The following is a 23,681-nucleotide window of genomic DNA, read 5'->3' on the forward strand; positions in this document are numbered from 1 at the left end:
ATTGATGTGAAACGGAACATCTTTGACCTGGACACGGATGCCTCGGACCATTACTTAGCGCTAATCGAGGTGAGACATCTCCACCCCATGCTGTACATGTGACAACAAGTGGAACTCAGGGGTACCACTAGCACACACGCACGGCTCTTTATGTTAGCACAATTAGGAAAATAGTCTTTCTTATCAGTGTGGGAGCGACAGGTTTTCCCTGCATAGGCATTTGTGGAAATGACTTTGCCCACCTCTGGCCCGGACGTACGTGTGTGTCTGCACACATGAGCCACAGCTGCATGCACCGTTGGTAACCGTGGTGATGTCGACATGGGTGGTAGAGTAGCGCGCCTGTATACCTGTACCTGTCCGGTGTTTCTGGGGTATCACAAAAACTGCCTGCAGAAAAGGCAGATATTAGTAAGTAACATGATTAGATTGTATTGTTGAGGTACATGTACACACTATTGGTAAAGTATTGACTGTTTAGATATGATGCTGATATTATGTTTTGGTGATTTTGGAGTGTCAGAAATTCTGTATGTCTAGTGAAGGAAATTGTTATTGAACAATAATGTCAATTGTGTTCTCAGCAACAGATGCAGAGGCATGCACATAACTGAGAGCTTTCCCATAGGATTGCAACAACCATTCAACAGAGCAAAAACTAGTAAAATCAGTGATTTTTAGCAGATCAGAGTTGATACCTTGTTTTTCTGTGTTCAGAATCAAGGCAACATGGACTCCCTGTCTGTGGAGAGCGTGTGTCGGCTGTATGAAGTGGGGCGGCTCCGGGTGGATGGAGAGGATGATGAAGATGAAGAACAGGTAGGCTAGATCTCCTCATCACAGTCAGGGACAGGCTTTTAGCCAGGTGGGTGTACAATGTACACCCTGTTAAGAAAATAGCACAAATTGTACACCCTTACACTGGGAATCAGATCCTCTGACAAGCATGAAATTCTGATTGACCAGGGATGCTGCAGGTCACACTTGGCATGTCTTACAGTAAATTTGCACCTCAAAATGTGGGAAATGATGTTTCAGAGAGTTATAAATTTCAGAATTTTCTGAGTGAGGATGTCCCCAGACCCCCTACAATACTCGTGCCTGCAGCGCTCGCCTGATGGCAAGAAATTTGGACACCCTATGGAAAAATCCTAGCTAAAAGCCTGGTCAGGGATCAGGCAGTAGTGTTCTGGGCCACACTAGTAACCCCATGAGTTAGTTATCTATATATATATATAGCTCAATGTTTTACTCTCAAAATTGATGCCTTGTAGTCCCTGCCTAAAGTGACAGCCACAGGTAAATTTGTATTTGTTTTAGCAGTTTTAGTATGCCTTTTAAAATGAACAAACTAAAGGGCCTAGGTTTTCTCACAATGGGGCAGGATCCTTTAGAACAACCCATTGATGCAATGCTTGATCTATGCTAAAAGTTGATCACTTAGTCCTGGTGTTAAGGCCTACTCAACGCAAGTCCCAAAGGTCTGTTCGCAACTTTTTAACTTAAATGTGTAGACAATCCTACTGAAAAGTCTCATTGGATTGAATGGTAATTCATATTAATTGACTCTCCATTGCCTTGTTATTTTGAGCTATACCCAACTGAATTTTCTGGGCATCTTTGCTGATGTCTAAGATAAGTCTCTATTGTTCTCATACACCAGCCATTTTTCTTCCCTGCTGACTTGCAAATTGCCAGCCTTATCTGTGTTTTGGAGAGCAGTGTGGAATGATGAAGTTCCCGGGAGGGATGTCGTTACAGTTATGTTGGTGTTATCTGTTCAGGTTAGAGCTCGGAGCGTGAAGGACAAAGGTTACATGGAAATATACAATCTGCCTCTCATCTTCTGCTCGTGCAGTTTGGGCCCAACCAATGCAGTTGATGTAGCTGCAAATGTGCAACAATGAGACAAAAAGTATTCAGATTCCTTTCAAACACTGCTTGGAGTTCCTTATAAAAGAAACAACGCTCAAGAGTTGAGACTTGAAAAGTTTCTTCAAGATTGTCTTATCATCAGTATTCAGATTCCTTTTGTTTTCAAACAGTGTTGGGAGTTCCTCATGGAAGAAACAAGGCTCAAGAGTTGAGACTTGAGAAAAAATTCTTATTAGATTGTCTTATCAAAAGCCGAGTATTGTTCAGGTTTTATGTGTACGTTCTGATTAATGATTACCTGAGTGTGGCACATTATTTGCATTGGGTTTTTTTTCACAGCTGATGACACCCATCTTACATGTACATTAGCCACCATTGATTGAAAGTCACTCAACCACACACCTAGATACATGTAGCTGTTCATTACCTTAAAGAACCATTCATCCCTGAAATTTGGTTGTGGTTTTGGTCAGATTAATTAGTAGTTGAATGTAGAAATACATTTTGGATTTCCTTCCGGAAGGCATTCCTGCTATATTGCGCTGGTGCAGTATTGACTGCATAGCAGGGTGATTAGTACATGGTCAGAATGAACCCACCAAGACAATTTTGGCGTCCTTTTTATGTTTGTTGCTGTCTTCTTCCAGACCTACATTGTATATTTGTAAGGGTTTCAAACTGCATCATCTACATTCAGAGACTTTTTAAGGCAATTTTCAGGATGTTGCTCTTCTGCCCCTAAAAATTCTATTGAACCAGCTGGTTTGGTTATGGATACATTTCATGTCTTGAAAAGGCAAATGTACTACAAAAATACAGCATACATACAATTGAAGGATCTGAATAACAGTGTATTTGAAGTCTGATCTGAGCCTGTACCATTTCTCAGGAGGAGGATGAAGAGGAGGAGGAGTTAGATGATGATGATGATGATGATGAGCTGAGTCAGGAGGAGATGGAGGATGGAGATGGGGAGGACAACATGGAGGATGAGGAGAACCTAGATGAGGAGGGTGAGGAGGGCGGGGATGACGATGATGATGATGATGATGGGGATGAGGATGAGTTTGACATCGACCTTGAGGACAGCGATGACGGTGAGTCATATACCTCTTACCAGGAATCCATTTGTCTGCTTTACTGATGCAAATCACTCAAGTGATTGATGATACTGCGGTGCTCATCGTAATTTAATTTAAGTCTGATTGATAGAAATGCGTGTACTTGTGTTAGACAGTAATCAAGCAGAAAAAGATTTACTCATGTTTCAGTGTCTCTTATCTAAAAAATTGACTTGTTTCTGTTGAAAACTTACATTCTTTGGAAACCCAAAAGTTAAGAAAATTATGCTTTGAAAATGGTCTGAAGCAGTATGATTAATTTTGACTGTATAATTTAAGCTGGGACAGTCAATTTTACTGGTAATATGTCTCAATATTATTCTGTACATATGCAAGTTTTAACCAATCTGATCTAACATGTACGTAATTTAAGCATATTATTATTTTTTTAGCACAAGCACAATTCACACAACTGTGGTTGAATGTGAGGCTTTGTATATTTCATGTGACTACTTAATAAGCTAATCTTACTTACCTTCTTCAGATGATGATCTGTCCGATATTGATGACGACATGCTGTTCGCCCTCTCCTGAAGATAGCAGCCAATTTGAACACTTCTGACATGTGGACCACAGAGGGGATGTTGAACCCTTAGTGCAAAATTTTCTGCTATACTGTCTGTCCAGTATTTCTCTGAAATCACACTCCTGAACATCTACGATCTGGCAACATTATGATAAGGAAATGTTCTGAAGTGAGAGGAATAGAACATGTACCCCGTATTCTTAATAACAAGTATCATTTCAACAACATGAATATTTCCAATAAAGTATGCAGCAATATTGACATGAATATATTTCAGTTCTGCAAAGCTTTGAGTTTCTGTGAAGTTCTTAAGAGTATCATGTATACCACATGTGTATTTAAGCTACATGACAGCAAAAACAGGAAATCTAGACAGATGTGCTTACCTAAGTGTTGATTTTATCATCTTCTGATGAATGTACTGGTATCTACATATAAACTGGCTGGGACGAGAAAGAAGTGAGGCAATATTGAGAACACGTAACTGTAAAAAATTCCATGGTTCAAGCTACGAAAGGAAAAATGTTGCATGGTGAAGACATTGCCAGTAGAAGTGATGGCCACTCATGGATCTCAGGAAGTTGTGCTTGTCTTTCCATAGAGGATATCTGTATTGGCCCACAGGTATATACTTCATGACAGGTGCTTAACTGTGAATGTAAGGTTCTGTAGATTTTCCCAGGGGATGAAGTGTTAAGTGATCTGTACAAATATGTGTACTTGGTGAGGTCTGGTAGAAAACACTTAATTTTCAACAGCTCTGTTTTCCTATCTAGTGTCATCAGGCATGTCAAAGGTGGAAAGGGTTTTATTGTATCATGCAGGTATTTAAAGGTAAACTTAAAACACTGCTGGGTCACTCTGGTTTTAGCCATATGTATTATTTATAGATTTTTTTGTCCGATTCTGTTACAAATTAAATACTTGTATATATCTTTTCCCTGCAATATCATTTTTGTTTTCATCAACTCTTAAAATGATAGTCCTCTTGTGAAAGTACTGTAGTAGCATAGAACATCTTTATGTATGTTGAGAATGCTTTTAAACTACATCAGGGAGAATGTGTATGGCTCTTTTGATCCTTGAATTAATATAAAGCAACAAGCAATACAGAACCTGCTACGATGTACAAGAATGTGTAATAAAGGAGAGATGATAAATCAGAGATTGATGGTAACTTCCTGTATGTATGGTTATGGTAGTGAAGGAGTGACTGGTATGCTTTTATGGTGCCCCAATATTCAAACACATGAAAAGGAAAGTGGGTAATTTGGATGAATGAAGGATATCAAAATGCAAGATAAAATGTGACAAGGTTTCAGTGGTGTTGAAGAAGTTAAAGGGAGTATGAATGCTTAAGTAATAAGGATTGACTGGCTGAAAACATTACATGTAACTTCTACTAACACTTCTGTACTTCTGTGGTATCTCTCTAGTTTGGTTGTACATGTACTTGTAAGTTAAGTTGTAGATTGTACTTCAGTGAAATGAGCCATGATTACTGCCAGGTGCCTTTTATGTGTGCCACCTCTTTGTACCAACATATTTCCGAGCTGTAATATTAAACATGGTCTGGGACAGACTCGTTTCTTGTGTGGTCCTTACATGTGCCTTCATGCTAAAAGCTGCCTAGCCTGTGCTTACACATTCTCTGTCTGGGGTTAATGACCACCTCCCCAAGACAACTGTGAGGCTAGGAGCAGATTTTAGTCATACTGCCATGCCTGTTTACTTTTAACAGTATGCTTTTTTAGAGATGTTTTTTTGGGGGTATGCTGTGAAGTAACTGCTGTTCCACTCACCTGTCACTGATATGTGTATCACTATGCATTTTCATTCTAGAAACTGCCCCTTAAGCGCTCAACTTTCAGAATTACAATACTAGTACCTACATTTTCAAGAGGACACAGTGACATGATACAGTTGTCAAAAACAAACTTGTTTAATTAACAGTGAAGTTCAGAGCTTGGTTTGCATCTACATGTACAGGTAACAGCTACCTACATCCAAAGTGAAATTTGACTGTTCAACGGATGTCACTCCTTCAAGATTTGACAAGCTGCTGCACATGCACCCAAGGAGGAACAGAGAACGGCAAACATATCATTGAAGTGGAACGGCATGGTCATTGTTTTCTTCTTTCTTGTCATGACCTTGCAAAGGGCATCAATATACTTCTACAATGATCACTACATACATGTACATGTATTTTGTTCACATGAAGTTTGCCAAAAGGACAGTATTAAGTTCCTCCTCATAATCAAAAGGCCTTCATTACTGATTTTGATAGTTTGTTCAATCTGGAACACAAAGCTAATTTTTTTGCCCCACCATGCCATCCCATTCAGAATAATACAATAAATAGAACTACATGCATGCTTTTGTACACCCCCTTCAACAAGTAAATGATCTATTACAACAGTTTCATCACTTTGTCCATGTTGTTTAGAATCTAGACTTCTCAGGAAGCTGTTAACATCAAATTTACAGGTACATGTACACCCCCCTCCCCAATGAAGCGAGCAGTGCGATCACACCCATCTGCTTTTGCCAGTCTTTCTATCCTTGGCCATTTCCTTCTGTAGCCAAGCCACGTTATTTCTTTGGCTGTTAGATGTCTCAAAATAGAAACATGTAAAGCCTTGAAAGGAAAACATGCTATATTTTGTGGCTGTAGAAAATGTGGACTTAAAAATAACTGAAGTAGATAATACGTAGTCTAACAACCAATGAAATAACCTGGATTGGTCAGTATTGCCAGTACACATGTTGCCCCTAGCCTTCTGTGCAGGTGAAAAGGAACAAACGTATTTTTCTACACCATTTATTTTCATGGGAAAAAGTTTTTATATCTGCTATGGGGGCTGGATAACCCAGAAGTTTCAGCAGTTTGCGTCCATGTACCAACACTACTATCCTCTATTGCCTGCCTTATGTTACCAAAGCTTCATTATTGTGAATTACTTTCCAGCAAGCACATACACACCGGTAGGTATGACTTTGAAATTCTGGTAACAGAAAACCTGTTAAGCATCTTTTTGTTACACATCCTACCTCATCAGTAAGAATTCTTTCTACTGTAGTCTATCTGAAACTCGTGCTATTTCTCCACTTTTCCCAGAAACTTTCTTGATCTCTCTTGAGAAAACATTTCTTAATCTATTCTTTGACAGCTGTATAAAGAATATCACAATGATGTACGAACCAAACACAGACCTTTTTGACTGTAAAGGACATAAACAACATCACAGTGTACATTTTACATCAATGTAAACAGAAAAAACAAAACTAAAGCTACCTACATATACTCGACATTCATCCGATATCAATCTAATGTATATGCTTTCTGAGTTGGTGAATATGCCAAAACTTTTTATACAAACAAGTTTCGTATACATTTTTTTGTATATATTGAACCAAGTAAATAATCTGACCCCAAGTGAACATGATGTGATACAGGAGTGGAGACTAGATACAGCACAGATCAGAATGGTTCATCGCATTGCTGACAGTACTTGGGTGTCTGGCAGGCGTGACACAAGGTTTCAGTTTAAAACTATCGTGTCCAAAAGGTGTGGACTGGGACAAATTTGTCACCCCAGTTCACCATTTTCACACTGCTGCTGTGAGATGCTGAAATTATTACAATGTGCATTCTATAAAATCAGGAACGATTCTGTACAATGGTACAAAGAAAGATAACGATTACTCTCCATGCAGAGGTTGATGGGGAAAATCGTGACCACATATGCCATCTTTTTCTGAAAGCTGGCAGAAAAATACAGCATGTACGGAAAAGGTCACTATCAACCTTTGCTTGGAGAGTAGATAACAATGGGATTAGCAGACAATGAGAGCTTAGTTTAGAACATCAACCATCCAAGTTGATCCTGCAGTGTGGAAATAATCTGCTAGGGGTCACTGCTAGAAGGGAGGGAAGGAGAAGGTTTCCTCTCCATTCACTATTGCTAGGTTGATGGCATCCCTACAGTGTTGAGCTGCTTGACCCTCCTCCCCACCCTCAGCTTTTCATGGCATACAGTCGCGTCCATGCTTTTGCTGTAATGAAGAAGAAGACCAGTATTTAGACCACAGTATCAAAATTATATCTACATGTACATCAATGTACTACAGATAAGTTGCACTTTTTTCACTTAACTGTTTTGTGTTTGAATGACCCTACTCCCTTGTAATGGAATATGTTACATTTCCTACTAGGCTCAGCTAGTGCCCCCTCTCATGAAGGATCTTAATATGCCTCCTCAAAAGTAAACTTTAACAACAACAACCACTGGGTCCAATTTTGACCCATTACAATGCTTCTGGGAATTGTTTTAACCACAAAATAATGCAGGACATAAGGACCAGTACATGTACATGTATTTAGGAAGTGATCATTGGAGCGAATTGGACAGTATTTCAAGCTACTTCCCTCCCTCTAGTCTCCAGACCAACCATACGCACCTGTCTCTATTGCATGGGACTCGTTCACCTTCCACTGCTCTGCAACGTCATTGGCTAGTGGGTCGTCAGGGTTGGGCGCGCTCAGTAAGGCCTGGATCGACAGCAGCACTGTGCGGATTTGCAATGCTGGACTCCACTTGTCTGTATGGACAAATATAAAGGAACAAATTCATTAAGTCTAGTACATTCTCAGTTTCAACAGACAAAACATACCTCACTCTTGATCTTGTGAGGAAAATAGAAATGCTACAATGTTTCCTTGTGAGTTTTGTGTCCAAAGGCATATGTGCAGTAATTTTTCTATGTCTAGTATGTAGTTTTTAGAGATTGAGAGGTAAAAATGAAGTCCAAATTTTTCTAGCCTTGTATCTAACTCCAGTTTGCACCTCTGTTGGCTTCCCTGCTGAAAGTGTGACCAAAGGTGACATCTGGAGATAGGAAAAGCTGGCTAACATTTTTCAGTCTTTCCAGGGGAAAAAAAGTCCCCTTACAACTTACGCTCCTTTCCTTGTTTATCCCTTACCTTTCAGGATGTCTAGACAGATTCTCCCCAGCTTGTCTATGTTGGGGTGGTAGATCTTGGTCATAAAGCGCACTTTGGGCGGGGCCATGGGGTAGTCTTCTGGCAAGAACAACTCCAGCTTGAATGTACCTCCTTCAAATGGGGACTAGAGAAGAAAAAAAGCACATCTGATGTGAACGATATGATTACATAATACTTCACTCCTGTGAAAGGTTCATAGTCCCATAGCCTTTTGAAGGCAGCTAAGAGCAGTAGGCTGTGTGTAGGTATGGTATTGAATGGCTCAGTCCATCCTCTCCTTTGACTTACTTTTGCCTTTCCAACTGAAGTCAGGTACCCAATTCTACACCTAGGTGGTGTAGAATGCCTTTTCCAGGGACACAACATCTAGCCAGTAATGAAAGATCTTCAGACCCGCAGAACCGTCATTCAACCCAAATGAAATCTTGATAATGTTGTTTTTGTGTAAGACTAAAAATATAATCACCAACAGATAATACAGAAACTATTAGAAACAACAGTTTACCCACAAGTTCCTTTTTGGTACAGATCAATTGATTTTTTTTCAGCAACATCAATTATTCAACAGTTCACTTTTGCTGCACATTATAATAAGGGCCACCTGGTCTGTAAAAACTGAAAATACTGTAAATCCATCTATTTTTGAAGGGACTTCACATTACAAAGGTAATTGAGGTGTTTTAAGTTCACTGTAGAAACAATTCTGTAAAAAAATAATACAAAACACATCTTCACAATCACATAGTTATGATTTTGCAGCAAGAAGTAATTGTGAAAACTGAAAATAAAAACCACCCTGCTGAAGGTGGTCTTACAGTACTCAGGGACCTTACATCTATTACCATTATCAAAAGTAAACAGTATCAAAACCTTTCTTCTGTGTTTTCATTTACAAAGAAACCACTACCGAACAAATTAACATCACTCTAGCAAAGGCGAGCTAATGTTAAATGATCTATTGAACACAAATATAAGTTTTAATTTAATTAGAGAAGAAACTGTCTCTTACCTCAGATGGGCCCATGACATCCACATGGAAATAGCGAGCATTTTGTTCGTCCGGAATGGCGCTGATTCCCGGCACAGGCTCGTGTGTCAGCCGCTGTGTCTCCTGCGCACACACAAAATTTGTCAGTGGATCATCATCATGGGGAAGTATTAGACTACTTTAGTGTAACAATACAAAACAACCGTTGTGACTGGTCCATGCTCTCATCACATTTCATGCACTGGGTAGTAGGAAAGATTTGATTAGTTCTTGCTGTGTTGACCTTTGATATCCATGACTTGAAAGGACGACATAAATTTTGTAGCAGCAGTTACAGTAATTTGCAAGTTTCTTTGGTACAGACAAACTACCTGACAAGTAAATGAACGAAATATACTAGTACTGGTAATGTTTTATTTCAGTCAGTAACGTTTGAACATCACTTTGTGGTGATTCCGTGATATTGCCGTCACTGGAATACATGTTCTGTATCTTGCTGGCTGAGATGACACTTTCCAATACATAACATGATACTTTTTTCATCAATCTTCATGTACCTTTATTGTATTCCTGTGGTAACTGAATCTGAATTGGTAACAGTTATGCACTTGATTAACTCAGTCTTGGCAGCTGTGATTCTGGCTTCCTTTATTAATAAAACATTAAGAATCAATGTAGTAATTAGCGACAGCAAAAGCAGGTGGTGCTTGAGCACCAATGTACAGATACCCAGGCTAAGCACAGTTTTGTATGTGAGCATTACAGGAAATTTTATTCTCAACATTTTTTTTCCTTCTTACTACTTACTGTAAATGCATTTAAGTTTGCAGAGATCTAATTTCGGGGTAGCGGGGCAAAAGGACTTTTCGCTGTGGTTTTAAGTTCGCGGTAGCCCAATGCACTGTAGTCTCTTACTGTCATAGAAAAATGTTCGCGGTGGTTTTAAGTTTGCGGTGAAGCGGCCACTGCAAAAACCACAAACATTAAACCACTGCGACAGTTTCTCCATTTACAATAAGCTAGCTTAGTAGCTATAGAACCTTTCAGTTTGATCCATGTTTATATCTTTAATTTAAGCATCTAAGCTTCAGAAGTTCTGGTTAGACAAGCCCTGCTTGCACAGTTCTTACTCAATTTTTTTGTATTGTTGGAATTTCAAAATTCCTGTATACTCATACTGTGCACCTAACGTACATGGATCCATATGCTAGGCATATCGCTGCATAACAAATTCTGTACTGATATCATGGAAAAATGCCAAACAAGGAATTGACTTATTGAGATGATTTCAAACAGCATCCAGTTGATGTGATCCATAATTCTTATTCACCGTCGGTTGGCATTCCGTCTTGGGATGGAAATGTCATTGGCCATTGGATCTAAATTTGCTGGCCTGCCATAAGTTACAGATACTACTCATACTAGAAATGTGTTCAGAAGCAGTCCAGTTTTACACAGTTCATAGCTGCATTGTGTTGAACAATGAATAAAAGGCTTTAAAATAGAACCAGGACCAATCAAGACAGTTTTCCACACAAGGAATAGAAGGCGTGAATGTAACATTGAATGTTACCAGCCCCTACATAAGCATGCAGATACTCCAAGCACTGATCAGTGATGTCAACTCATCTCTAATGTCTGTTTTCTGGCTATGTATCCATCTAAATACTTTTTGTCGTTTCAGTTCTCATCTCCAATACTTTGACCTTTTTCGACTCATCAAAACTTGATCAAACATTGATTTTTTTTTAAATTTTACCTTTAAGATGTGCATTATAGTAGTTATACCTAGTAGTAGTACATGTAGCATTGGTTCTTCAGAGATTGAATCGCAAATGTAGCCTAGTGGCAACCCACCCACATACTTTTCTATGCTACCAATCTAATCCGGGTGGTCATTGGTCAGGGCTTTCTACAACAGGAATTTACAGGACAATGAGCAGCACTTGATACCCTGCTGGTGTAAATCTACTAGTATGTATAACCTTGTGCCAACAGTAGCATTTATCTGGGTCAAAATGCACTTCAACCACTACTGTTTTGTGTCCCTGAATTCAAAGTAAATACAGGACAGTCCTACAGACTTGATAAAGGTAAAGTCTTCCTGACCCAAATACAACTTGTGTGACAGAAACATGAACCTTACATTGATGCGGAGCGTGAACTCCTACTCAACCGAAAGAAGTCTACTCTACTCTACTCTACTTTTAAGGTTTAACGCCTGTTTGGAGAAAACAGGCTACAGTTCACTTCAATCTTGTAAGTTACTGATAAACAGTGTTACTTTATCACCCTCACCCTTGATGATAACCTTTCAATTTTCAACAGCATGAGATTTAAGAGGCGCTAAAAACATCTTACTGGCAAAAATAAATTTGTGTACACTTTCACTGAGATTGATAATGAATTAATATATACTGACCTCTTTGGAGTAAAATCATAATGTAAACCTGCTAAGTTATATAGCTACTTCTCACCACTTATCGTCAAACATGTTGTACATAGAGATTCAAAATAAAGTAATACTTTTATGTGTTCTGGGAAATTATAGATAACGTTACTGCGAGATGACAGTTTTGGACGATCCGAAATCAGTATTGAAAACCTCATAAACATAAGCAATGAATATGACTCCAATTGATCTGACGAAAGACGTGCCTTCTTAAGATACTGTTGGGGAAATGTGAAATATTTGGATGACTGTAAATGACACATAGTTTACTGACTGGATGACTTCCTCTAGCTCACAGCTACAGCTAGCGTTACATGCAACTCTGTGTCTTGGAGTTGAAGAGTGAAGAAAGACGTAACTGTGGTACATCAAAGAAACCAAAAAATTTGCAGAAATTGGCAGCATTTGGAGTAAATATCACCAAAATTTTTTCATCCTTATAATAGGTGGGAGGAGAGCACGGAAACAAGTTTTCACTTCCTTTCTTCCCGGGGCGCTTTGCGGGCGTTTTCCTCCCACAGCTCCGAAAATACGCTTTGTCATACGGAGAACTGTGGTTTCCGTGCCATGCATAATGCATTGTCAGCTGCAGATCTTCAAATCTTGAAACACGTCGTTTCTGGTGGGTCCTTGTAAGAGGGTTTTAAACAATCACAACAAACAATGAATATGACAAAGTATTTGGCAACTCGCTGAAAATATTCAAGGGTCGCCATTTTGGACGGGCAGTTTGCTGTCCACCTGAGCTCAGCCCCGGATGTCACGTGTAGAAAACAGCATTTCTGGCCGGTATTACATTAACCTATGGGATGTTATAAAGCTGTTGTTTACCTTGATGATTCTCCTGGGCAGACTGGCCATCATGTTAGAATGTAGAGGTCTGAGAAGCCGCTGGAATCAGGGGAAACCTCACCACTTGCAGGCTTCGCACTCCGGAAATCGCGTACAGGCTACCAACGCGCAGGCGCGTCTATCAGGGAATGCTGGGTATGTGCAAACGCCCTCTGGCGACATGTGATAAATCACACCTCTCTCAATGAATGGCTTCATAATATCTACAAAACGCCTTTTCCATCATCTATACGAAGGGTCAATAAACGTTAAAATGGAAGCAGTCGATAGTTTATTACACAGGTGAACATTGTGGCAGTGACAGGCCATAGGGGCATGTTCGGGCTTGACGCACCCATCATGACACACGAGTCAGGGGTAGGAGGAACCCCTTACATCCTTGACTGGAACTCCTCCTAGGAGACGGATACTCCGAACAACAAAGCTGCATCTGCTGGAGCCGTCTCACACGTTGCATACAGTTGCCCCTGTGAGACTTAGTGCTCCAGTAGACGAGAGGGTGGAGAAGGAATTGCACACCCCTCCTTCACCATAAAAAAAGTCGCTGCAGGTCAGGCAAACAGGCAAAATGTCTATCTGCCTCCTCATCTGTCAAATCGACAGGAGAATTTTAAAAAATGTAAAATTGACTTGAAAAATGAATTTGAAAAGACGAAAAATTGCTCTGGGCGCCTTTAAAAGAAAACAAGTGCCATCTTATATAGAACGCTGATTTTTATTTTGGGCATGATACTAGTAACACACCAGATATTATTATCATAAAATCATTGAAATCTAAGCTAGTGACGTTACATGACGTAGTTGACGTATGTATATGACGTATGTTGACGTATGTATGTCCCCGGCCGGGCCAACTACAATCGACAGTTCTAAAGAGTTCCAGAATAAGTTCCATCTCTGGTTGCTAGGATACGGGTCTGCGTCGACTGGTTTCGAATCATCGTTGACATTCTCTAGGTTAAAACACGGAGAACAGGAGAGACTGAGGATGGTTTTGTCGTTTCGTTTTTCCCTGGGGGTGGTACTTGTACTCCTGGCCATGGGGCCAGTTGTACCAGGCGCACAGGTTAGTATAACTACGCCCTGAAGTTGATGTGTACCTTACCAGAAATCTTCAGTTCTAACATTACAACCGGATGACGTTCGAAAATGCGCTTTTAGTTACTGAGTAGATCATGTGGCACCGCCACAATAATCTTATTCATTTACCGCATTGATCCATCGGATCCACCTGTCTCTTACTAATCGAAAGATGGCCTGTAGACCGCGAAAGTAATTATGACTCCTGGCAGTGAGGAACATATCATTGTCTGACAGAGATTTACACACTGCAGGCCAAGTGGACGAGCCTAGCCCGAAGCCGTCGTGCCGGAGTCCTTTGCAAGTCGGTCGCAGACTGTCAGTCCGGAGAGTGCTGTCCCGAGCAGCTGGGTCGCTGTCTGCCCCTGCTGACCGAGGGTCATCTCTGCCGCCCCTTCTCCATCCAGCGCGGCCATGACTGCCCCTGCACAGTCGGACTTCAATGTAACATACCGAACCAAATGAAGAGTCGGCCCGTGGTCGTCCAATCTGGCACATGCGCATCGGTAGAGGCGCAAGAAGAGCAAGCTCAGGTAAGTTGAACGTGTGCAATATGACAGGATGTCCACATCTAGATAGACGCCATGAAGTCAAATGTTACCTGTGTCGACTCTTAACACCTTTAAACTCACAAGTCTACTTACTTAGTGCTGACTAGACTGCACAAATTACTTGATTATTTGTGGTGGCAACGGGTGCCATATGGCTTAGAATTTCACCCGGTAGCTGCTTTCATCAGCGCTAAGATGGTAATTTCGAATTCGCATTAGCATGAACATACTTACTGACGAATTACAAATGCGGACTTACACCATAGCTGCTTTGTGTTTTTTCCACATCACCAGGAGACTAGTAAACAGGCACCCCGGCCTGGCCCCAGTGCCTTCCGCCCAGGTGGCGGGAGGAGGGTCCCCTCTCAGGAGCGGGTCCGTAACCTCATCCATAAGATGGCCGGTGCTACAGCTGTGGGCAGGAGGATGCCTACTTCTACTGGCAGGAGAGTCTGGCGGGGATAGACCTCAGGATAGTCTCAGCTTCATCTTCCGGGAAAGATCCAAAGTTGTACTGTCAGTTGTCATGAGAAACCTTCTCACATTCCTTTCGCCTGTGCAATTAATCAGACAATACTACTACTACCACTTCTTGCTCAACGATGTGGAGGAAGACCAATTCTTTTTATAGAACATCTTAAACATTTCTGTGCATGAGACCTAGGAATGGAACGCATTGCTTTCTGTCTTTAGTAGAAATCACTTATGGGTTGACTCACCCCCTGGCTAGTGCTTGTAATGCTGTGTGTCCTAGCTAATACCTATGGAAACGGAGCCACCCAATACACAGTTATCTAAATATAACGTTAGTTCTGGTACATGTTCGTCTTTTTGTATGCGTCTCTGTACAATTCACATGCACTTGCAGGATATCTTCGGTACGAGTTACCATTACGCACACGCAAAGGTTACGTAACTGAAGAACTTAATGTTAGTAAAAATCTTCTGGAAGGTACAATGACGTACAGTCTGGTGCATGGCGCCCATACCGACCATACCGGCCGATAACAAAGGTTGCTTTTATAGTATGGTGTGGTATGGTATGGTATGGTATGTCAATGTTTTAGCAAATAACCACGTACAGAATTCTAAAGATGGAGTGACATTGAACCCATGAACAAATACGTTTGTAGTTCATGAAGTCAAAAGCCCTACGTCCCACTTATTGCGCATTGTTTAACACAAGCGTTGTAGTCTAGGTAGTACCGTCTCCAGTCTCTATCAAAGGGTCGGCTAACGCACAGGGAGCACACTACTCAGTCTACAAGCTCAGCTGTCTGACGTTAACACCAACGGTTGACTCGTTAGGGAAACATTGATCAGTCACTTATCAATAACAAACTCATCTCGCTCCACTGACATCAGGCATAGAACAATGGGGAAAAACAAGACAAACCGCGCGTTGGTATTGATTGCTGGCGTACAACACCGCCAAAATATCGATAAAATTAGGTGTAGTCCATTCGGACATTACTTTGTAAGATCATGGCGTCTGATTATTTTTGTGACCATTCGGTAGCTTACGGTGACACGCCTAGGGAATGACGTACATTATCCAGCGATGCTGTTTTATGCGAGACTTGCGTGAGAGCCGGTCCCAGAGGACAAGTTATTTGGAAGGGACCGAGTAGTGCCTCCGCGTTGTCCAGGTGAAACTCACCTGGGACAAAGGTGGGCACGGAAAGTGTGTTGACCTGGATATCTGACGCTTTTCACAAACCGCGTGGGATCACGTGACCGGTGGAACGTTACACCTGAGGCAACAAGGTGGAACAAAAGGGACGAACTCCAACCTTTCAACTTGGCGTGCCTGAGGGGGTGGGGTGAGCAGGTAACCACAGTACACATCTGGACGGGGGAACGGCAGACTGGAAACGGTCCCCTCTTCACCTGAAGCAAAGGTTCCACAGCAATGGAGACTGCCACACCTGAACCAGGTCAGAAACTGTCACCATCGGTAGTTTATAAAATGTGCCGTTTTTCATGACATGAACCGCTAATCTATAAATCATACACACAAGTTCATAAAGGGAACAATACAGTGCGCCCTTTTGGGTCACACCTTTTCGAAGACGTGTCGCCATTAGCTTTGTATGCTAATGTTTCCAACGATCCCCGTTTAAAGGTTTTGTTAAATATGGGATCTTGTTACGACTAGATGCTTTAATACTGTAACTTAGTCGTTGTTAGTTTTTCGCGAAATGATACGCCAAAACATCCAACAACTGACTTGTTTTATACGAAGATTCATTCTGGTTTGAACAGATGCAAGGTATTGTTTTTTTAATGAATTGCACAATGGCAGTGATGTATTCTCCCACGTACGGCTCATGTGATAACGATATTCGCGAGCTCGGCGTTCGTATGGACCAGTCGGGGAGAACAAAGGAACTGCAATGTGGCCCGGGGTCACCAGTACCGCTATAACAGATGATGTCAGTCCCAGGGACCAATCATTTTTATGTGATGAGAAATGTGTAGACACGTGAATCCTTCTTACAAGCGATAAATCCGGTAGCCATTCTTGGCATCGCGATAAGATCCTAAGAAATCTTTTATCAATCAACGGTTAATGATACGACACCCTGCTTGCTGCTCTTAGATAACGTATCTCTTGGGGTTCAAAACGTGATTCCGATTAAGTAAAGAGAATCATTGACTTGCGTCAGACGTCGATAAGAATAAATAGAATATACAAAACAATAAACTAAAGCATGACGTCTCCCCACCTATTGTACGAACATCTGGCAAGCGTGTATCCACAGCTCATGTGTACTGTTAAATCTTTTAAATATTTGATTGTAAAATTTCTCTACGTGCCGTATGTATGTATGTAAGTACATGTACATGTTCATGTACTCAATCTTTTTAGCGAAGGCTACAGTATTCAACATAGTTTTATGAGACAAAGGTATATGTGGCTCCAATTGACAGTACATTTTCCGCTTATGTACTGCAGCCTGCCAGCCGCCCACAGACGATGACGTGGACTACATGTACGATGTTTTACTGTCCTACTGTGACAGGAACCGGCCCTGGGTACTGTACACCCTCGCTTCGGAGCTGGAAAGGGACAACAGCTTCGTACTGTGTCTCAGAGACAGAGACTACGAGTCTGCTAAGCCCAGACTGCAGAACTTCGTGGATTTTGCCCACATTAGTGCGAGTATTGTGGTGGTGTTGTCGGCGGCCTACTTGGCGGATGGACCGTGTCAGAAAGAACTAGACCGCGCCATCGCGTCAGGGAGGACAATGGTGGCCGTGCGGTTTGATGGATGTGAGATTCCTCCTCCGCTCAGGGAGAGAACAGCTGTGATGTTAGACCGCAGTGACGCGGCTTTCTGGGACAAGTTACACAGCTTTCTCCGCACCTATCAGGTCTCCACGCCTTCACATGCAGGTAAATGTTAGAAAACACTGGAGTTTACTTTCTTTACGTCCTGCTAGAAGAGAAAAGGAGAGAATTTAGTGTTGGGATAAAAGGACAATCGAGATTTTGGTCTACATACTTTGTTGAAAAGTACGCCACATTGATGCGTCAGTCATTGTACGTAAAAGACACGTCAATCGTAAGATATTTTCAAGAAACAATTGACGATAGGAAATGTGAATATATGTACAGGAAAGTGTATTTGTGACCCCACCGACCTCCGCCATGTCTCTTCTCTGATTCCTGACAGGTGCATGCTGCTACCAGAAAGGGAGAAACACTAGTTTTCCCATCATGCCTCGCGTGGTGGTGGAGCGTCCCCATGACGTAGACGCTGTGGTGGTTCTGGTACAGATTACCATGGAGACGCTGAAGGGGCTGGGGAGGGCAGGTGGGAGGAGACGGGAACCCCATGTCGTCGGGGTTGTGGGGGAGGCCGGTGTTGGGAAGACCGTGCTGGCTCTACAGGTGGCGCGGAAACTAACGGAACTCGGCAAAAAGGTACGATCTTTTCTAAGGATCATATCCCATTGATTTTGATTCGCTACATACTGATTTTGCTTTTAGCCAATCGGAGTTGTCGTTACAACAAACGTTTGACAGTTCCTGTCCGTGGTGCTGACTCGACTGCACAACTCTGAACTGAAAAATATTCTACGACAGAGCGCTATTCATAGTGGACTCTTTGTAATACCAAATACCAAACCTAGCTATTTTTGTCTGTCCTGTAGGTTTTCTGGATGTCTGTTGGTGCACACCCTGACATTCTCCACAACCTTACACGTCTGGCAGCCGCCATGGCCGGCCGGCAACTTTTCTTCTCGGAGCTGCCTGATGTAGTGAACTTTCTCATGACCTTCACGGCAGGCAAAGACTATGTCGTCATTTTGGACGACGTCCAGGACGCAGCTGACGTCTTCGACGTCATATGCTCTCTGGCGGGAAGCTGTGTGGCGTTCGTGACGTGTAGAAATCAGGGGATGTTAGTGAGACTTCACGTGCCGCCGTCAAACGTACACGTTCTGGGCGGCTTGACTGGGACCGCGGCCGAGCTCCTGCTTCTGCGTAGTGCAGGGCTTCACGGAGAGTTAAAGCAGGGTGATCCGAGAGCTGAGGCGGTGGCATCGATAGTACAAGTGTGTAACTACATACCCGCGGCGACTGTTCTGGTTGGGTCGAGCGTTTGGAACCCGAAAGACCCCGACTGGTGGAAAGGAACTGCCAGGGATCTTAAGGAAACTGAAAATGATCCCCACACCAGCAAGATATTAGGGAAAGCGTTGCACGTTAGTTATGACTCTCTGCGAGGAGAAACTGTGCGGCTCTGTCTTATTGACTGTTGCGTGTTCCAACCGGGAAGAGACATCCCTTTGACTACACTGATAGTGTATTGGAAGTACCGGAGGAACATATCAGAAAGTAGCGCGCGAGGCGCCCTGTATCAGCTGTATAGTCGCTCTTTTATTCAAAGGGGAGGTCAACATTCCAGTTACCGCTTCCATACGTCTGTACTCAGTTACGTGAAGGCGATGTTGAAGGAACCAGAGTCTCAGCTGCATAGGGATCTTCTGGAGTCTTGCCGTACGGTGGGAGGGGGGACATGGGCGGAGTGCCTCCAGGACGGGTATTACTATCAAAATGCCGCTCATCACTTCGTCAGGGCGGGTTGGACCAGTACACTTGTCAATCTTTTGACGTCATTTCGTTGGCTTAAAGTCAAGCTCACGCACACAGATGTAACGTCATTATTGTCTGATTTTAAGGACTTGAAAGCACTGACGCCTTTTCCTTCTCCTATACAAGAAGTACTAGATACAATTCGTCTCTCGGGTCTTGTTCTTGCCATCGACAAGTCCCAATTTGAAGGACAGTTCCTGGGTCGATTGTTAAAATCGTCTCATCCTCGTATTCAGAAACTGATCTCTGAGATCCAGCGGGAACAGAGGGGTGATGTTGCCTTGTATCCATCCTCAGCGTGCCTGGGTCGCCCGGGAGGATGTTTAGTTCGGTCGTATTATGGGCACACAGACGCAGTGTTGTGCGTTGTGGTTACAAATTTTCCCGACAGAAAACGCGTCTTTACGGGCTGCAGAGACTTCACCATACGGTCCTGGGAGCTTGGCTCTAGCCGGGACCTGGGCGTTCTACGTGGTCACCGCGGCGAAGTGTGTGCGCTACACCTGAGAAAGGACGACAGGTTACTTGCCTCAGCGTCGTGTGACTGCACCATCAAACTGTGGGACACAAACAGGCTCGAGCTGTCCGCCACTCTGACTGGTCACGAGGCCGGGGTAACAGGAGTAGCGTTCACTCTGGACGGGAGGGGTTTGGTCTCGTGTTCTCGTGATGGAGTGTTGAAGGTTTGGGAGGACACAGTTCAGATACCGTCTGTTTCAAGACTCTCGGTATACAAAACCTCGATGACGCGTTCGCTCTCCTCGTACGGCAGTTCCTGGAACATCAAGAAAGACTTGGTCGCACACAGCAGTCAGATCACAAGCCTCTGTTTCTTTCACTGCAGCAGTAGGGTGGCCACTTGCGCTGCTGATTCGCTGATCAAGATTTGGGATCTGCAAGAAAAAGATCCAACAAAACGTGCTGGCACGCTCAGAGGCCACCGGGATATCGTCCGCAGCGTGACCATGACAAAGAACGATGCGTATCTCATATCCTGCGCAGACGACAAAATCATCGCTTTGTGGAACACTGAAAGATCACTTCTCGTCAGAACCTTGGTAAATCCAGATGGACCTGTAGCCGCGATATCACTGTCGCCAGACGATACCACACTTGTGTCAGTAGGTGGCGCTTCTGAGTCAAGTGTCAGACTGTGGAACCTACACACAGGACAGATCATTGGTACACTGAGAGACTCCTGCACATGCGCGTTACTGGTAGAAACCACCGACGAAACAAGACTCATTGCATGTAATGGTAATGATAATAAGTGCAATATTTGGCAATTTGATTATTCTAGTACAGAACTTATTTACTCAAACACCTCAGATGTCAATGTTGTCTGTACCACGATATCCAGAGATGGAAAACTCGCCCTGACAGGATCAGACGACGGGAAATTGAGCACGTGGAATGCCGAGACAGGGCAACTTCTGGGTTCTTATGCTGTATGTCAAAGTTCAGTCTCAGTGTTAAAGTTATCTCCCGACAACAGCATTGTTGTAATGGGGTTTCAAAACGCAGAACTTGTTTGCTGTGACGTTATCTCTCTGAGAAAGAAATGGACTTCGCATGAGCACCATGGCGCTATCCAATGTGTGTACATCACGGAAGACTGCAAACAGATCGTATCTGGTGCGAGGGACAAACAAGTCCTTCTTTGGGATGCTTTTGAAGGTATCAAACTGCGCTCTTTTGTACTCGACGACTTTGGTGCTGTATCCGTATCTATGGCTGGAGAAACCGTGAACGCCGGTACAGCAGAAAACGTCCTGTACTCCTGGACCGTAGGAGGCGATGACACAGGCAACGCAGTTGTTGGCCCGAAGGTGGAATCTCCACCTGTTCCTGTCGTTGTTCTGCCAGATCAATGGAGGGTCATCAGTGGAGACCTCCACAGTCCGGATTACGTCACATTCGACGAAGTCGGTCACGAGTGCCGACACCGCAGTGGGCACGAGGCTCCGGTGAGCGCTTTGGCCGTGACACTGGACGGCACGACTCTCATAGCGGGTTCTGTTGCCGGCACCCTTACTGTCTGTAATCTCTCCGGACAAGGCGAGCCCGCGTACTGTATCAGTCCGAGCGATGTCTCCTCAGATCCTGGTCTTGGTGTGGAGATAAGTGCGATCGGCGTCACCATGACGACGGGCCAAATGACGTTTCTAACCGGTGACGTGGACGGTGCAGTAAAACTATGGGACTCTGACACCAGGACTGTCCGTAACCCCGCCGACCGTTTTCAGCTGCTTGGTGCCCAACAGAGCGGTGTCACTTGCTTCTGTAACGCCACAGACTCTCTGGCTGTTTCGGGTTGCAGAGGAGGAACCATCGCACTGTGGGACCTGAAAGAACGACACAGGGTGAGGTGCTGGGAGGGGCACCACGAAGCAGTGACGTCAATCGACTGCACAAAATGTGATGACGACATCACGGTCATCAGTACGTCATTAGAGGGGACCATCAAAGCATGGCGTCTCACAGATGAGCCCCCTTCCCCTCTCCGTGTGTGGAAGTCAGCGCCGACTGTGCCGGCTCCTCGCCATCTAGCTGCCTTCACTTCAGAAAGATCTGCTTGTTTTATCAGCGGGTCAGACGGCGGATCGCTGTGTGTTTACACCATTAATGGTGAAGATTCTCGAGAGATTGTCACGGACCAGGGCAGTGTGAATGGTCTAGGCGTGTCCTCAGACGGGCTAACTGTCCTGTGTAGTCATGTGGGAGGAGCTTACTCTTGTTGGAAGCTTACCACTGGCGAAACCATCGTTACAAGGCAACGATCTTCAGGATGCACTAAACGAATCACGGCGGCCAACAAGAGTACAATTCTTATGTGTCCGATGCAGTCTGTGATATCAGCTGAAGACAATAGGCTTATCATATGGGATGCCAAACATGGAAGTATCAAACAAGTGACTTACGGTGCACATTCGTACGTCAACCGGCAACAGAACTGCAACAGCAGAGGGCGTAAAGATTATTGTGCTGGAAATCCGAAATGTTACGAGATAACCAGAAGAGGTGTACAGCATCCGGCTCATTGTCAATCTCAACGACCGCGAGTGACCGCTGTGACCTCGACTGATAACGGTGAACTCATTGCATCAGCGGACGAGAGCAACACCGTCCACGTGTGGTCCATAAACACTGGGAACGAGCTTCTCTTCTTATGTAGCTTCACGTTTGACCATAAAATCACTGACTTTTCCATCTCAGGCTCGGGGCGCATGTGTGTGCTGCAAGGCGGAGCCCGCCTTTGTTTTCTGGACATAAGAAAACCTGATGACTGAGTCTTGTATGTCTTCTGTATCCTCGAGTCAAGACCCAAACATCTGTCCTGATCTAGTCAAGTTTTTTATTTGTCGATAACAATAAAATTGATTTACTCCAAGTCAGGCGTCGTACTTGTAGATATGCATAGACTAAGATATTGAAGACAACTGTTTTTTGACAAACTTTTTTATTCGCCCGCTCGCATCAGTTTTGGGATTCCCAGATGATGTCATCCATATGATCAAATCAACACGGCCTTACTGTTATGCTGTTGATATTAACGTATTGCACGCCCCATGAAAAGAAGGAAAATCCTCCGAAACCTCTTCAATAGGAAAATGATTATTGTAATTGCCATTTGCGCTTTGAAAGGTGCCCGGGATCAAAGGCGCATTATCATTTTTCTGACGCGGCAAATTTTAACCTCCTGTTAACGTTACGTGTTGGTCAAATATTTGCATTTCGCTAGTGTTGTTTTGCATTTATACGTTTTGACGGAGGTGTCATAACCACCAACACCGGCCTTACCAAGGCCATTATGCCCCGCGAGGGGCCTTACTCAATATTGAAATCGGTAGATATAGCTCGGTTGGGCTATGGGATCGACCCTTGAACTCTTGTTGACTGTCTTGTTGACCTAATTTCTCTCTGGGATGGCAAATCCGGCGGTGCCTGCTGGCGTCACAGGCGAGCTGTCGTTCCGTCACGTTGGCGTGCCACGGCGACTATGATGCCTGCCATCATGAGGATATCTGAGGGGATCTAAGACGGCACAGACTACCTCCCTGCCCTTTTCCACTCGTACATAGGCGATCCAGACCTTACGGTTCCTGGCGGTACAGGAGATC

At 43.4% G+C, this 23,681-nt stretch overlaps 4 protein-coding genes across 4 annotated transcripts in view; 3 read left to right on the forward strand and 1 right to left on the reverse strand.

Moving 5' to 3' along the window:
• LOC118415393 (DDB1- and CUL4-associated factor 1-like) overlaps window positions 1-5,102 on the forward strand; it is a gene marked incomplete in the record, with an annotated part of 18,269 nt that extends 13,167 nt beyond the window's left edge. The window contains 4 exon segments of the mRNA XM_035819977.1: window positions 1-69; window positions 718-819; window positions 2,765-2,972; window positions 3,481-5,102. Of these exon segments, the coding sequence (XP_035675870.1) occupies window positions 1-69; window positions 718-819; window positions 2,765-2,972; window positions 3,481-3,530 (429 nt within the window).
• Window positions 5,103-5,442: 340 nt separating this feature from the next.
• On the reverse strand, window positions 5,443-12,980 carry LOC118415399 (ubiquitin-conjugating enzyme E2 N). The gene is made up of 5 exons (XM_035819990.1): window positions 12,802-12,980; window positions 9,540-9,641; window positions 8,510-8,654; window positions 7,987-8,127; window positions 5,443-7,581 (listed from the first exon to the last, which is right to left on the reverse strand). The coding sequence occupies exons 1-5, from the start codon at window positions 12,832-12,834 to the stop codon at window positions 7,544-7,546; spliced, it is 459 nt and encodes a 152-aa protein (XP_035675883.1). The 5' UTR covers window positions 12,835-12,980; the 3' UTR covers window positions 5,443-7,543.
• Window positions 12,981-13,718: 738 nt separating this feature from the next.
• Window positions 13,719-14,997, forward strand: LOC118416100 (colipase A-like). The gene is made up of 3 exons (XM_035821164.1): window positions 13,719-13,888; window positions 14,157-14,435; window positions 14,748-14,997. Exons 1-3 carry the CDS (start codon window positions 13,811-13,813, stop codon window positions 14,916-14,918), a joined length of 528 nt encoding a protein of 175 aa, XP_035677057.1. The 5' UTR covers window positions 13,719-13,810; the 3' UTR covers window positions 14,919-14,997.
• Window positions 14,998-15,819: 822 nt separating this feature from the next.
• On the forward strand, window positions 15,820-22,899 carry LOC118416689. The gene is made up of 4 exons (XM_035821879.1): window positions 15,820-16,390; window positions 17,413-17,853; window positions 18,134-18,384; window positions 18,615-22,899. Exons 1-4 carry the CDS (start codon window positions 16,366-16,368, stop codon window positions 22,848-22,850), a joined length of 4,953 nt encoding a protein of 1,650 aa, XP_035677772.1. The 5' UTR covers window positions 15,820-16,365; the 3' UTR covers window positions 22,851-22,899.
• The last annotated feature ends 782 nt before the right edge of the window (window positions 22,900-23,681 follow it).

This window comes from Branchiostoma floridae, chromosome 5 (assembly GCF_000003815.2).
Source record: "Branchiostoma floridae strain S238N-H82 chromosome 5, Bfl_VNyyK, whole genome shotgun sequence".
Lineage (NCBI taxonomy): Eukaryota > Metazoa > Chordata > Leptocardii > Amphioxiformes > Branchiostomatidae > Branchiostoma > Branchiostoma floridae.